This window comes from Mastacembelus armatus, chromosome 15 (assembly GCF_900324485.2).
Source record: "Mastacembelus armatus chromosome 15, fMasArm1.2, whole genome shotgun sequence".
NCBI lineage: Eukaryota > Metazoa > Chordata > Actinopteri > Synbranchiformes > Mastacembelidae > Mastacembelus > Mastacembelus armatus.
The window spans coordinates 18,812,485-18,827,200 of NC_046647.1; the positions used below are offsets into that span (position 1 = coordinate 18,812,485).

At 40.3% G+C, this 14,716-nt stretch overlaps 1 protein-coding gene across 3 annotated transcripts; it reads left to right on the forward strand.

The window, feature by feature from the left end:
* The first annotated feature begins 1,507 nt into the window (after positions 1-1,507).
* Positions 1,508-11,805, forward strand: synpo2la (synaptopodin 2-like a). 3 transcript variants are annotated; one of them, XM_033325563.1, is made up of 5 exons: positions 1,508-1,904; positions 5,008-5,159; positions 5,470-5,855; positions 5,982-6,188; positions 7,585-11,805. In XM_033325563.1, the coding sequence occupies exons 1-5, from the start codon at positions 1,803-1,805 to the stop codon at positions 10,185-10,187; spliced, it is 3,450 nt and encodes a 1,149-aa protein (XP_033181454.1). In that variant the 5' UTR covers positions 1,508-1,802; the 3' UTR covers positions 10,188-11,805. The 3 variants fall into 3 exon arrangements, with proteins under 3 accessions (XP_033181454.1, XP_033181453.1, XP_033181455.1); XM_033325562.1 differs by having other exon boundaries at positions 5,470-6,188; XM_033325564.1 differs by lacking the exon at positions 1,508-1,904 and having other exon boundaries at positions 5,029-5,159; positions 5,529-6,188.
* Positions 11,806-14,716: the final 2,911 nt, after the last annotated feature.

The following is a 14,716-nucleotide window of genomic DNA, read 5'->3' on the forward strand; positions in this document are numbered from 1 at the left end:
ACACAGGACTGATCTGGGCTGCTATCCTGAGATCTGGAAACAGCTGCAGAGCAAGGCTGCCAAAGGGAGTCGCTATCCTGGGTAACCTCCTGCAGGACTGATAATTGCAGTACTGCCTTTCTAGCAAGGGTACCATCCAGTCACTATCAACAGGTTTAAACAAATTTCAATGCCCCAAAGGAAATAAAACATAGTTAAAGCAAGTTTATCTTCATTAAGACTCTGTGTGTGAAGTTTCCTTGTTGCAATAACTGCATCTAACACAGTGACATATAGTTAAACAGATTCACTCATTGGTACAGTCACTTAGTCTGGTAGTAATGTTTTAATTAGATGGAATTAGATGCTTAACTTGGACTTTGTTTCTCCATTGTAGTGTCAGAGAAAAACTGGTGCAACCTGTATGAATTACATTATCAAACTGAAAAGTCAGGTTTAAATATGCCTAAAATGTTTTCTGCACTTTTTCAAAATCAAAATGCATGAACTCTTACTGAACCAGTTTGAATGCACACTAGCATCTTTGATTAAGATGGTAAACATGGTAAATAATACACTTGCGCAATACCAGCAGGTCAGCATTGTCTGTGAGCACATCTTGTGCTTGTCTTTGCACAAAGTGTCACTGTGCCTAAGCTTCACAGAGCTGATAGCATAGCTGTAGATTGTTTATTTAGTTTCCATGTGTGTTAAATGTCTCTGTTCACACTCTCCACAGCTGCCACCACACCCAGGAGTTTGGCTGGGTGTAACAATGTGGGGCCTGATTGTAACAGATGCCTGGCGCATAAAGGTAAATGTGTGATATTATCATCTGTCTGATTTGTTTTTAAGCCTACACCACAAGAAAGGGTTTCACAAAAAACCTTATATTTTTGTACCCTATACCAGTCAACAAATTCTAACTTATGGCAACTTTCATCTGTCTTATGACTGTGTAGCTATGAGCCTGTTCATCCAGGACTTGTATGAGTATTTATTCTAGAGCCTCTGTGATGACAGCCTAGAATGTCTCCAGATCCAGAGGAGCTAGCAGGACACACAGCAGCCTCAGTAGGTAAGGACTAACCACCACCAAATTCAAATTATTTATTGTCTGCATCCTTAATGTATTAGCACCCCTTCATGTAAATTAAAAGATAATTTAATGTAACTAATATAACGAGTGGAATATTCCTATTATGGCAAAGCTCAGAGTGCGGCTGTGACCCTATTAAAGGTTACTAATGACCTCACTGCTATAAAGCCAGATATGAACCGTTGCCATTTGGATGTTCTGAATGTTAACTGAATATCTGCAGAGGAGCAGGCAAAGCAGCAGAGGTGGTGGTGTCCTATTTTTGGAGGGGCTATCAACAACCCAGTGGTATATGTCTGAGTGACAGGACAAGTGTTGAATTGGACCCTCCCCTTGCTCATTTGGGGCAGACATTCCTCAGTGTAAGCAGACACAGACCCCCACCCCCCTCCCCTCATCTATCCCATCATATTTCTCTCTCCTCTCTCTCCCTTTGCTGTGATGGTTGGCCCATTCTGGCTATGGGTGGGCACAAAAAGTGTGTGTGTACATGCATGTGTGTGTGTTCAGGTGTGAGCATCGGCCTTGGAGCTGGACTCAGAGAGAAGTCGCCCATACAGTGTGACAGGCGAAGAGCAGGTCAGAGCTCTCTGAGGGGGCCCTAACCGCTAATCATGGAGTCAACGCACTGAGGGCCCCCAGGAAAAATATACAAACCAAAGAGGAGTGGAAAATAACCAAGTAAAAGAAGAAAAGCTAAAAAAAAGACAGAAACACCAAAACAATGGTTGCAGAGGAGGTGATAATAACACTGTCTGGCGGAGCACCTTGGGGCTTTCGTCTTCAGGGAGGTGTGGAACATCAAAAACCACTCCAGGTGGCTAAGGTAAGGCGGGTCACTTAGCAGGTTGGACAGAAGCCATCATTTCATGGTTTTCTGTGTAGAAAACAGACCATAGAAGACTGTTAGATTCAACAGCCTTGCTAAAGAGAAGAAAGACATCAGGTGTGATTTACGTGGTAGAGATTTAAAGAGATGTGAAAAAAGTTGAATTTAAACACACAGGTTTGTTTCAGGCCTGAACATGAGTCATCAGCTTGTTTGAGAACAGTGTTTGTACATTGATGGACAGCTGACTGATTGAGTGAACTTTAAACTTCAAGTTCAGTCAGGAATGTAGGGCACCCATGTTGCATATATTGCCAAATGAATTCTGTGTCTCCCATTTAACTACATTTAACTACATCAAGCTCAATGTAGTAAAGGTACAGTGATCCTGACCAGAAAATCTGAAATTGTCTACCTTGCTTCCGTGGTTAGTTTGAACAAATAATGTTGACTTTGGGCTGTTTATTTACACTCTTCATCAGTGCTTTGAGCAGTTAAATTTAGCGGAGACTTGTGACATAATAAAGTAATTGTTTTACAGACTGTAAACTTGTCTTTGTTGTGCATTACTTTTGCTGCACACCATGCACCCATGACCATGATCTCATTTCTGATTTGTGAACCAGCATGTTTTCTCTACATCATCATTTCAGTAAGAAATTCAAATCACTCCAGCCATGCTTGGTCATGTTTAAGTTGGCAGGTTGCCTGAGATTCATTTGTAAACAATGTTGTAACAGTAGAAAGTACATAGGTGAGTAATGAATGTCAAGCAAATTTAGATTTGGGCATTTCTTGAAACCACTGTGGTTCAGGCCAAACTCCAACCACAATGGTCTCTGTGATGTAAAATACAACAATTTAATTGCATTGTGAGAATTACAGACAAATATCTACATCTTCTTAAATAAAGACGTTCATGGGAATAAAGTATTCATTGTTAGAAAACAGGCTAAACTTACAACAGTCACACAGAGACTCTCAGCTCATGTCACTTCCCCAAAGCAAATTCTTATGAACAAAAATGTGCTGCCCACGTCTCAGAAAAGCCTCCAGATTTGAATCTTGATATCTGTTTGAGATAGCAAAGACTGCCATGTAATCCAGATGAAGGAATATATACTAGATAAAGGGATTAATTAAGATTGGAGGGACATAGTATTTCTGAAAGGTAAAAAATGTTTTTTTTAAAAAAGGATAAAACAAATGTAAATGCAAAATACAGGTTATAGATACATTTTCTTGCTTCATGATGATTCTTTACTGTCATCTGTGATGTAATTTGTTGAAATCATCAAGTCATATTCCTTGCTCTACAAACATATTCCTTCCTGCTTAAAAAAACTTGGGCCAACTTTTTTTTTTTTGTGAAACCTTTACATAGACATAATTTAATTCAGGATGACAGTTCAGGTTTTAGTACACCTCTACGTTCATTATGCTTCCATACTTCTAAACATATATGACATAAAAAATAGAAATTGTTGATTGAGCAGAAGTACCTTACAAGCTGGCTATTTTTGGTGAGAAACAGGAGGTCATGGGGTCAGCCAAGGTGTCTATTTCAGCTCAGCATTCAAAAAATGAATTTCACGTGTTATTTTTGTACATGAACTACTATTATCTTGTGCTTAGAAAAGAGTGTACAATTATTACTTAAAAGTTTACATGCAAAGGAAATTCTGATTGCTTAGCCGATGTATGAGTACTTCATATTATTTATGTTCAGGCACCACATTAACTCTGAATACATGACCAGGAGAAAGAAATTCCGTTCAGTTCAGAAACATTTTATGATGTCCTGCTCATTATATTGTTCACATTTCCTAAAAACAACTGCCTGACAATATTTGTTTTCTTATCCTTCTGGTCTTTACTGATATACTCCTTCATACTATATTGCCCATAACAGGTGGATCAGGAGAGTTTCACTAAAAGAGCTAGTGTGTCAGGGCTGGGTTTGTGTTCTTGGGCCTGCATGTATGTATGTTTATTTGAATGACATGCACAGTGGTGTGTATGGGTTGGTATTTGAGAATGTATACGTATTATAACTGTTATTTGCGACCACAAATTGAATGACCAAATGAATAACTGACATCCTGTACCACAAGCAGGCACAGGCCACTTTGAAAGGCTTAGCTAAATGGGGACATGGGATTTCATTACAGGCAAACCAGAATAGCTGGAAAGAAAAGTAATTAGGTCAACCAAGGCAACTCTTTCTCATCTCTGAAATCTATCACACAATTTTCATTTAATACCTAGGATTCCCATCACCTAGTGTAATCAACACTACAGTCAATTTCTTCGAACATTTTCAAGCATCTGTTTTGAATTTCTTATGGGACATGTTGACATGTCATGCATAGAACTGAGGCAATTTAGGATGGGCATAACGCCATGGTCCTGACAGACCTCAGGCACAAATAGCAAAACACCAAATGAAGATGGCTGCTGGCTGGCATTTCCCTGTTAAAGTGTGTATGAGTGCTCCACTCGAGCTGCAATACGTGGCATATGTCCACAGCAAGATCAAGCTGTCAGGACAAAGCCATCTCTCTTGGACTCAGTTACTAGACAAGACCGCTGCATAACTGTCAGCTTTTTATTTCCCTGCAAGTACAAGAGCAGAACATGCATTCTCATGGAAATAGGAAAGAAAAACTGATTGATTCTCTGCTGTTTTTAGCAGTTATATGAATGTAATTTTTAAGAGTCTACTGTACAGCTCTTCAAACCAATGATGTAGACTGAGACTTACTTACTTGTCCTTAATCTACTTAAGTTAAATTACATGCTGTGCACAGTTGCATATCTTAAATATTTAACATCTAGGCTTGTGTATGAAAAGGATTTGCTTTTGATAAAATAGAAAACACTGTTAAAACAGAACAAAAAATATTTACATATGGCATCCCACTTACCTGTCAGCATTCAAATGTGAAAGACTTGCATTTCTTGGACTTCAGAGTTGTACAGTGTTGTACTTGCCCCCAAAATACTATAGATGTAATTGGGTTCTCAACCATTAAACATCACTGTACATCTGTGTCATCTGTGTGAGTGTTGTAAATTATACTTTCCTTTGATTTTGCAGGTGCGTAAACGCAGTAAGGCATGCAGGGCTGGCCTGCGGGAGGCTGATGAACTGGTGTCAATCAATGAACAGCCATGTGGAACACTCTCTCACGCCCAGGCCATGAACCTCATTGACAGCTCTCCTGGAATATTACACATTCGTGTCAAAAGGTCAGAAGAACAGAAAAATTATATTCTATTAATAATAATGCAACATCAACTTGTAACAGATGAAGAATAAAAAATCATACCATATAATGCACAAGTCAAAGTATCAAGTCTGACACAAAACATGCACACTTGGTCTTTACACTGCAGGTGTTTAATATCTATTTTCCTAAACAAATCAAAATACATTTGGAACAACAAATGTTTCTGCTGCTTGTACTAAGGGCCCACCTAAGGACAGATGAAATGCTGATTAGAAAATTAGAGCCCTCATTTTGCCCCATCAAACTTTAAACCTGCCACTTGTTTGCAGGGCGCCTGCTGGTTTTCAGTCTGTGGTGCTTGTGACGCGTGCCCCATCTCCCCGTATAGACAAGGAGTATCGTGCAGCTCTGCGTGCCATGTCACCAACCCATCCCCACCATGCACCTGTCCGTGAAGTCCACCGTAGTCACTCCTCTCTAACAAGTGGCTTGACATCTCCACCTGGTAGTGAGGCTTACTATGGCGAGACTGACAGTGATGCAGATGTGGCGGGCTATGAGAGACAGCGTCGACAAAAAAGGCGCAGCCCCAGCAACTCCAATCCAGGAAAACCAACAGGACGAGCCTCCCCTGAGGGCGGAGAAACATCAGAGATGAGTGGCTATGACAGCGCTCCAGATGCCCAAGTTTACACTACTATGGTGGATGGACAGGGTGAGGCTGGAGATGGAGAAGAGGGGATACCAGGGGTGGCAAGGAGGGAGGTGATTTACCAACCTCCTGGTCCAGGGTTGTGGTCCTCACAAACATCAACTGAGACATCCTCCATAATTTCCTCAGCAGATGACCAGGGCCCACGGGATGGAGGGCAAGAGGAGGATAGTGGCTTTCTAGAGCCAGCTAACGTACCACTCGTATCCCCTGAGAGGGCAAAGGAGGCTCTGATGCTGAGCTCCCGCAGCCAGCTTGTGCCCATGGTAGGTCCTGTGAATAAACCCATAGACGAGGAGCTTACAACTACGTACATGGAAAAGGCCAAGCAAGCAAGTAAGTACAGCTGAGGAAGATCACATGGACCTGTAGTTCATAGGGGTTCTCCACAACTACATGCACATTCATGATAAAGATCACTAGTTGATTCGATTTCCTCCCTATGCAGGGATTAAAATCATACCATTGTAAGCATCATAACACTAGAGCTTTATATGGCAGTGAGAGGTTTACCTTTTTTAGACAGAAGTTATCACTACAGACCCGATATGCCTTTGTTCTATCCTATAGCTCCAAGGGTCATAGGATAGAAAATATCACTGAATCATGGGAGAGTCTTGATAGACAGATATATGAAAAAGGTTAAATAGTATGTCTAAGTCTCCACAGCACCATAAACCATCAATACCATGTACTGTACATGACCTTATTTGCTTACAGCATTTAATTTCAGTTCAATAGTGGCCAGGTAGCTGTATTAACAAAAAGCAACATTTTGCTGCTGTTAGTAGTTAGTTCATCCAGGTATGAAAGTGTGAATTTACAATAGTCACCCTACAGATAACCATAACTAATTTTTTTAAAGTGGTCTGTCTAAATCTTTATGTGAATATTAATTAAAATAACAACTCTAAATAATTAAACACCCATAAGTGACCCTTTGTGATACAGTGTCAGTGGGTGACAACCTAAGCTAAGTCTGTTAAACACAGCACAGCCATCGTGGTTTACTATACTCCAGTTATGTGTGTAAGAACCAAAGTGATCAATTTGGGTGCACTGAAGAGCATCTACAGCTTTTTTTAGGTATCATGGACAAAGCAGGGATACTCTCATATTCCCTTTTTCTCTCTCACTCTCTTTGAACTCTAACGGTTTCCCTTCTTTGGGTATATTAAATACTCATTGACTGTTTGCAACACTTAGTATGACATAGGCTGGTTCTTGCATTTGCGAAGTTGTGCTTTCCTGGAAATGGAAGTTAAAATGGTATGTCACAGACATGCTGTCATATGTTGTTTTTTAGTACTCACATACCTTTCAAAAATTGCAACAATAAAGTGAGACAACATCTATAGAGCCCTGACACGACCAAGCACTCTTTTCCTAACTACTACTAACTACTTTTGATGTTCCTCTTCCAGTCACCTACAATATGCAACTTCCCACTAGTTTGCAAGTATTTTGGATTAGGTTAAATAATGTGCAATTGCATCCTTCACCACAGCTAATGTGAGAAACTGAAGACTTGCCTGGAATTTTCATACACCACAACGGAGGTGCCCATGTGGCAAGTTAAGATGAATGCCTGTTGAAAGACCGGTGGTCAGGACAAATTTAGATACCGTCAGAGTTGGTTCTTGGTTTAAAATTTTAATGTTAAGTCATACTTGACCTTACTGCAATACTTGCTATTGTGCTACTGTTCCTAATAATTATGACTTTCCCTTAGAACTGAACCGAGGGGATACAGTGCAAGACAAGCAAGTAAAGGAAGCCAAAAGCAAGTGTAGAACAATTGCATCCCTACTGACTGATGCTCCCAACCCTCACTCCAAAGGGGTATTGATGTTCAAGAAGAGACGGCAACGCTCCAAGAAATACACTCTCACCAGCTTTGGTAGTGTAGATGAGGACAGGCCTCATGACTCACAGGAGGAGGAGGATGGGGTATTCCCTGGCAGTGAATCTGAATTTGATGAAGATGGTTTTTCATCAGCTCCTGACCCAACCTGGGATAGTGACTATTTAGATATGCTAGAGAAGAGAGCAACTGCAGGCTCTGAAGGTCGTGGGGATGCGGCAGAGGATGCTCCAAGTCCTGGGTTGAGTGACACTGCAGGCAAAGGTGCTCAGTTGTTTGAGCAGCAGAGAAAGAGAGCTGCTGAGCATGCCAAGAAGATGGAGACCATGCAACTTCAGGCTCCTCAGAAGTCTCAAGTCCAAGAACAGGCACAGACGTATCAGTTACATCCAGAGATGCAGCCAAACGTCCAGTCTCAGCAGACAATACTACTTGGGCAAGAACTTTCCCAGGTTTCAGGCCCAATTGCTGTTGGCACCCATGGTGTGTCTAGTGGGTACTCTGCAGTGAGCACAGCTAGAATAGAGATGTCACCTCCACCAGCGGCACCCAAACCAGCCACTGCCTCAGTGACTATTCTAACCAGTCCTACATCAACAGCTGAAACACCATTACCAGAACTGCCTGCTAGTAATGTTCTTAACAGAACAGCACGTCCTTTCACTCCTGGCTTCATCAGCATCAAAGCTGCAACTGCCCCGGTAACGTTCCGACCACCTGTCACAAAGACAGCCCACAGTCCGGCCTCAGCAGCTGTTGTGCCACCACCATTCTCCACTGCTGCTGAACTGGCTATTAATACTGCATCAGTATCATCACAACTACCCCCTGGTCCTCCATTAGTGCTCACACCACCATCAGCAGTACTTCAAGGTCCTTTGGTTCTGACACAAGAAGCTCCTGATGTGTTTTATCCTCCAGTCATCTCCACTTCTGTAGAGACAGTGCAACCATCAACACCAATAACTACTGTTCCATTTACAACTGTGCCCCCAGTGCCTATGCCTTCAGTGCCACCAGTTCCACAAGCTCCGATGGCTACAGTCACTGTTCCTCCTGTATCCCTAATTCCTGGTTCACTTGACCCAGTTGCTCCAGTGCCTCCGCTTCAACTACCAGCTGCTCAGCCACCTGTACGCCAGTTTTCCACAGCACATGTATCTCAAGCACCGGTGGTCTCTCAACCAGAAGCTGTAGCTCCAGCCCATGTTCCTGTTCCAACGAGTCGCACTGGAATCTTGCTTGAAGCTCGACGGCGTAGTGGCAAACCCAAACCAATGTTCAATGTGCCAGATGTCAAAAAGAACTCCCCCAACCCTGAGCTATTATCTATGGTGCAGAACCTGGATGACAGGTCTACCCGACACAAATACAGTCAACCACTCAATGAGGCTTTCCATGGTGCCACAGAGCAAGACAGGAATGTTGAGACCAATGTGGGGAGAATGCCTCCTCCTGTGGCACCCAAGCCTCGTGTTATCCATGAAAGCCCACAGATTCTTCAAACAGGAGGAAAGGGTGCCCAGCTGTTTGCTCGCAGACAGAACCGCATGGGTATGTACGTAGTGGATACCCCATCTGAATCCCCTTATCAGCGGGAAGTGGCGACACATAGTACACCAGAATCCTTTAACCCCTCCCTTAGTCCTTCCCTTCCCCCTCAGTTTAAATACTCCCCGAATGTCCGGGCCCCTCCACCCATTGGGTACAATCCACTGCTAGCCCCCTCTATCCCTACAGGCCCTCAGAGGAATACAAGTAAGCCAGACAACAAGGGCAGAAGAGGCCAACAAAAAGAGGGCATCAAAGCTCTAGATTTCATGAGAAGGCAGCCCTACCAGCTGAACTCTGCTATGTTCAACTATGGGGGTAGTGCAACTAATCTGTCAGCCATACCTTCTTACCAGGTCCAGAGGCAGCAGCACGGTGACTACACAACAATGGTGGGTAGCTCATTAACTTCACCTAAGCAGGTCCCTGTCAAAACAGCTCGCGTCTACGAGATCAAGCGATTCTCCACACCCACTCCCATGTCAGCGCCCACTCTGGCTCCCAAGGTCATTGCACCTCGCTCAGCCACTACCCTCGGAGAACGTTTGACACACTCCAGCATGACCTCCCCACCTCCTGCTGCTTTTCTCCCAAGTCCAATTCCTGTCTTGACGTCAGCACCTTTCAGTGCCCAAACATCAGCTTCACCTCCCTCTCAAACAGCTGGTTTACCCACCCTCCCCAAATTCTCTACCATACCTATTCCAAACCCTATGCTACTTGCAACCCCTACACTTTACAACCCAGTATCATACACTGCTGGTCTCCAGACAGCCAAGCAGTTCCAGAGTGCTCCTGAGCTCAATATCCTTGCCTCTTTGCCCCCAGTCAAATCTAATCCAATTCAGGCACCCAAACCACGTTTTGTTGCTACCAGGGGAGGAGTTCAGCCCCATGTCTGGAGGCCAGGGGCAATGTGAACAGCAGCAAATCAGTCACTACGACACCTCACTACTACATCTTCATATACTTCATTTAGTGCTGGCATGACTAGTTGAATATTGAAAAAAGTAGACAATTTTTAAAATTAATTCATTGCTTAAGTTGCTAAAGTCATATATCAATTGGTTTCAGATTCTGAAGAGAATAATTAGTGAAAATAATTTTATATCCACTAATTTAAGACTCACATTCAGATATATATATAAGACATAAGGGACATAAGCATAAAATTAAAATCCAGAAACCACTCAGTTTTTGAAATGTTTCAGAAATGATAATAGATCATAAACATCCATGTGCTGCAGAACACTGCTTAGAACATTTATTCACAAATTCATTTTTGGGGCAATAATCATAGGGTTACTATCACACATTATATGTTGTACATCCACCATGTACCTGTCCTGGAGGAGGTTTGTGTAAGGCTTTAGGAGATCTTTGTCTACTAATTTAGCTAAACAAAGCATATACTGAATTATTATTGGAACCTGAAATGTCTGAAAAATGCAAAAAATTAATAGTTGCAGTTCAGACCATAGGATTATATCACTTATGTACATGTATAGAATGTTCACAGGTAAAGGTGGATAAATGCCTGTATTTTTGAACATGTTGTTTTGTTATTCGGTACTTATTCAACTGATTGATGTGCACAAACTGTTTTTTACCCACTCTGTCTGTAGCATTACCAGAATGAAACCCCTGATTACCTAGTCTTACCATCCAGGGGTTTAAATGATGCATGTCAAGATGCAAATTGTAAAATGTTTTTAAAGGTTTCAGCATATGTTAAAACATTTGTGCCAAATATTTCTGCTCACTAATAGCCAGAGAGAAATACTATTTTTTTTTCTTTTTTGCATGGGTCACATTCAATATGTGCCCAGGTTGTCACCGAATGCACACTTGACACCAGATATCACAGCTTTCAAGCACCATTTAGGAACACCAGAGTGTGATCTTTGCAGATATGTGTAAATTCTTAACTTTTATTAAACAGATAATGAAGTTGAAGGAATGGGTATTGTTTTGTTCAATTATGATTTAATCTGTAGGCGTGCAAGTGGAAGTTGACGAATAAAGAGCCACCAACATTCATAAAAGGTTTCAAGGAATGACAGTGGCTGTGGAAGTGGGTACAGACAGGATACAGGTATGCCAGAGTACAGAATGATATCAAAGATGGAACATTTTGAGTCTTCTTTAAAATGTGCACAGAAGTTTAGTGGGTTAATTAACAATGGTTGCTATTAAAAAGTAGCCTGAGAGACTAGATATATTAAAGGAAAGATGAAAGAAAAATTTATATGTTGCTTTCAGTTGTGGAATTCTTGGGAAGATACTTTTGTTATTTTTTTAATACTTTTAAAGTATAATTTCTCATAAAGTGTTTTCTTGTTTTCATAACAATATGGTTATGAAAAAATCTGCTGTAGTTTGTGAATATAGTTATGTTGAGGTGTAAAATATGACAAATACATATTTTTGAAGGTAGATGAATTAGATCAAGTGTGAAAATGTTTGCTACTGAGTGGAAGTTTATACTGACTAGGAGACAAGACATTTTTAGAGAAATAAAATTAGATTTTAAAGCTCTCCACTTGTCTGGCATGTCTGATTTTACACTGCCCCCTGATGTTGATTGAGTGATCCTGCTCTTTTTTCTTCAATGTACAGTACCTCCATGCATTAAATGCTATAATAATTGAGCAGTGCAATAACTGTATATTCGTTTTACTAAAAAATGTACAATCACATGGGATATGCTTTGTAACCCCCCCCTTTTTTTTTTTTTTTTTTTACAGAAAACACACACAGTTCTCTTACCCTAATGATTACTTGCCTGACCCACAACCCACAATTTCCTCTAGCTTTCATCTAGTTACTGTATTTGCACATAGCCATACCATACTTTGTCCTAGCTCTATGAAGACCAATGAAAGTAATACTAGCCTCATCGGAAGTACCTTATTGATTATGAAGTGAAAGTGACTTATATGGCCAAGTATGGTGACCCATACTCGGAATTTGTGCTCTGCATTTAACCCATCACAAAGTGCACACACACAGTAGTGAACACACACACCCAGAGCAGTGGGCAGCCAATGCTGCGGCTGTTGGCAGTTGGGGGTCCAATGCCTTGCTCAATAGTCTCACCTCAGTCATGGAATTGAAGGTGGACAGGGCACTGGCTATTCACTCTGTACCTTCCTGTCGGACCTGAGACTCAAACATGCAATTTTCAGGTTACAAGGCCGACTCCCTAGCCATTAGGCCACAACTGTCCCCGATTATACTATAATTAATTAAACAAACACTAAATATGGCAGAGCAATGAAAGAGTGTTCTGTTAGAGCATAGTCTTAATGGCTAAGCATAAGCAAAGTAACAAATGTTAACTTTTATAAATTTCTTTGCAACAGCTGAAGCAAAGCATTTAAACTGCAAAAACACAACACAACACAACACAAAAACCTCTTATGATCTTTTGATAAAAACACCTTGTGATCAGCCAGGCTATATGTATATGTAACTTGGTGTGTCTGGCAAGCATACATACCTGATTTGTAATCCAGTCATCCAACAAAAGATGGTGCACAAACATAAATTGTTAACTGCCATTGCTGTTAAATATGGTACATGTTTAAAATAGCTGCTTTAAGGATTTCAAAATATATGTATAACACTGATACATTTTTAATTTTCTTCTTAACACTCTAAAGTATTGAAGTAGAGTAAAAATTGCATAAAATATTGACTCAATATGTGAAAAATCGCTTTTATATTCTATTCTCTGCATTTATGTTTTAAACCCCCTTGTGTTTGTTACTGCTAAATAAATATTTTCTGAAACATTTCTGATTTTCCTGAAGTGAATTCAACCTATTTGAAATGTTCATATATACTGACTTAGTCCTTTTTCTTGTCTACATTAACATTTGCCACTGAGTGGCGCTGTGGAGTTTGCATTGGGCTTCTCATGCAATCAACCTGCACACTTACATGGCACCTATAAATAGGGCTGTTGATTTCCAAATAGAAGACTATTTTTACTGAAAAAATATTTTGCCAGGTCACTACTGTAAATAAGAATTTGTTCTTAATTTAACTACTGAAACTACAAATAGAAAAATTAAACACACTTCTCTGCTTCTGGAAAGTTACTATTTCAAGATGCAATGAAAACACCATGCACCATAGTTTTCCTGGTTCTTATGTACTATATAATCAATCCTAGTGACAGAAACAGATGATCAGATAATCAGATAATCTAATTCTTCCCTTCTCTTGATGTCATATCAACCCCTATGATGTTCTTCTTTCTAAGAAATTACAAAAAATGACAATTATCATAATTTGTAGTTCTACAAAAAAATGAAGCAAACAATATAAATTAAAACAACAAATAAATAAAACAAGGCAAAGATTGAATTAAATTAATAAAAATTGGATGCAAAAATACAAAGGCACACAGAATAAAACTACAATAAATACAAACATAAAAGTCACTCTAAAAGGTCTATGTATTGCAAGTGAGTTTAAAAAAAGTGTTCAGAAGGAGAACAGACAGTTCTATCAGTGCCAGTGATATTACTGATATCACTGGCACTGATAGAACTGTCTGTCCAGGAGCCAAAAGGCACCAAGAAAACAATGACAGGGCTCCATTTTACTTTTAGGTGAATATTCCTGTGGACAGAAGCAAGATTGAAACTCTTTCAGTTACTATAAACTGGATGTATTGAAGTAATCATATAACAGATGACAGAAAACTTGCTCTGGACATTGTATTAAATAGGAGCTGGAGATGGGTCTAAAATTACTGTACTGTGGGGTCAAGAACTGTTATTTTAAGAGAAAGCTGGACAAGAGCATGCTTAAAATAAAGCAGAAGTGAGATAAATATAATTGAATAATTATAACAAAGCCAAATTTTGGTAAATTGCTCACGTCAGGATACAGAAAGTGCCACTTTTCTATTCAAGAAATGAATCATAGGCATTAGTTAGTGTTTGTGGTTTATGGATGGATGGATAATGAGTTATACAGACATATTTTATGCATTACCACAGATCAGCTGCTTCAGACTTAAATACAGGACTACTAAAAACTGGACTTAAACTCGGTCAGGAAAATACACCGAAAAAACTCAGTCACAACAACAAAAGCTGCACAATTCACATTAGGAAAAGTTTGTAATGTATTAATGGAGAAAAAAATGTTCTATTTTCTTTGTCTGCTGTAAAGCATAACACCAGCACACAAAAAAGCTCTTTATAAACAACAGTTCCTCCAGTCATAAATTCAACTGAAGCACATAAAAACCTGAAGCTCACTGAGGGCCCCCAGGATTATGTTGCATGCATGTTTAACAGACAATCACATTCTCATAAATAGTAATAGTGAATAGTTGAGTTATGTTCCTCAATTTACATATGGGACCTCTTAGTACAGTTAAATTTGACTTAGCATACTGCCTGTTGTGCACCACTTCGGTCCATACTGA

Coding starts and splice junctions, on each gene's coding strand:
- synpo2la (XM_033325562.1), top strand. CDS start 1,803: ATGGTTGCAGAGGAGGTGATAATAACACTGTCTGGCGGAGCACCTTGG. Junction 1,905..5,007: donor AACCACTCCAGGTGGCTAAG/GTAAGGCGGGTC, acceptor TTGATTTTGCAG/GTGCGTAAACGCAGTAAGGC. Junction 5,160..5,469: donor TTACACATTCGTGTCAAAAG/GTCAGAAGAACA, acceptor ACTTGTTTGCAG/GGCGCCTGCTGGTTTTCAGT.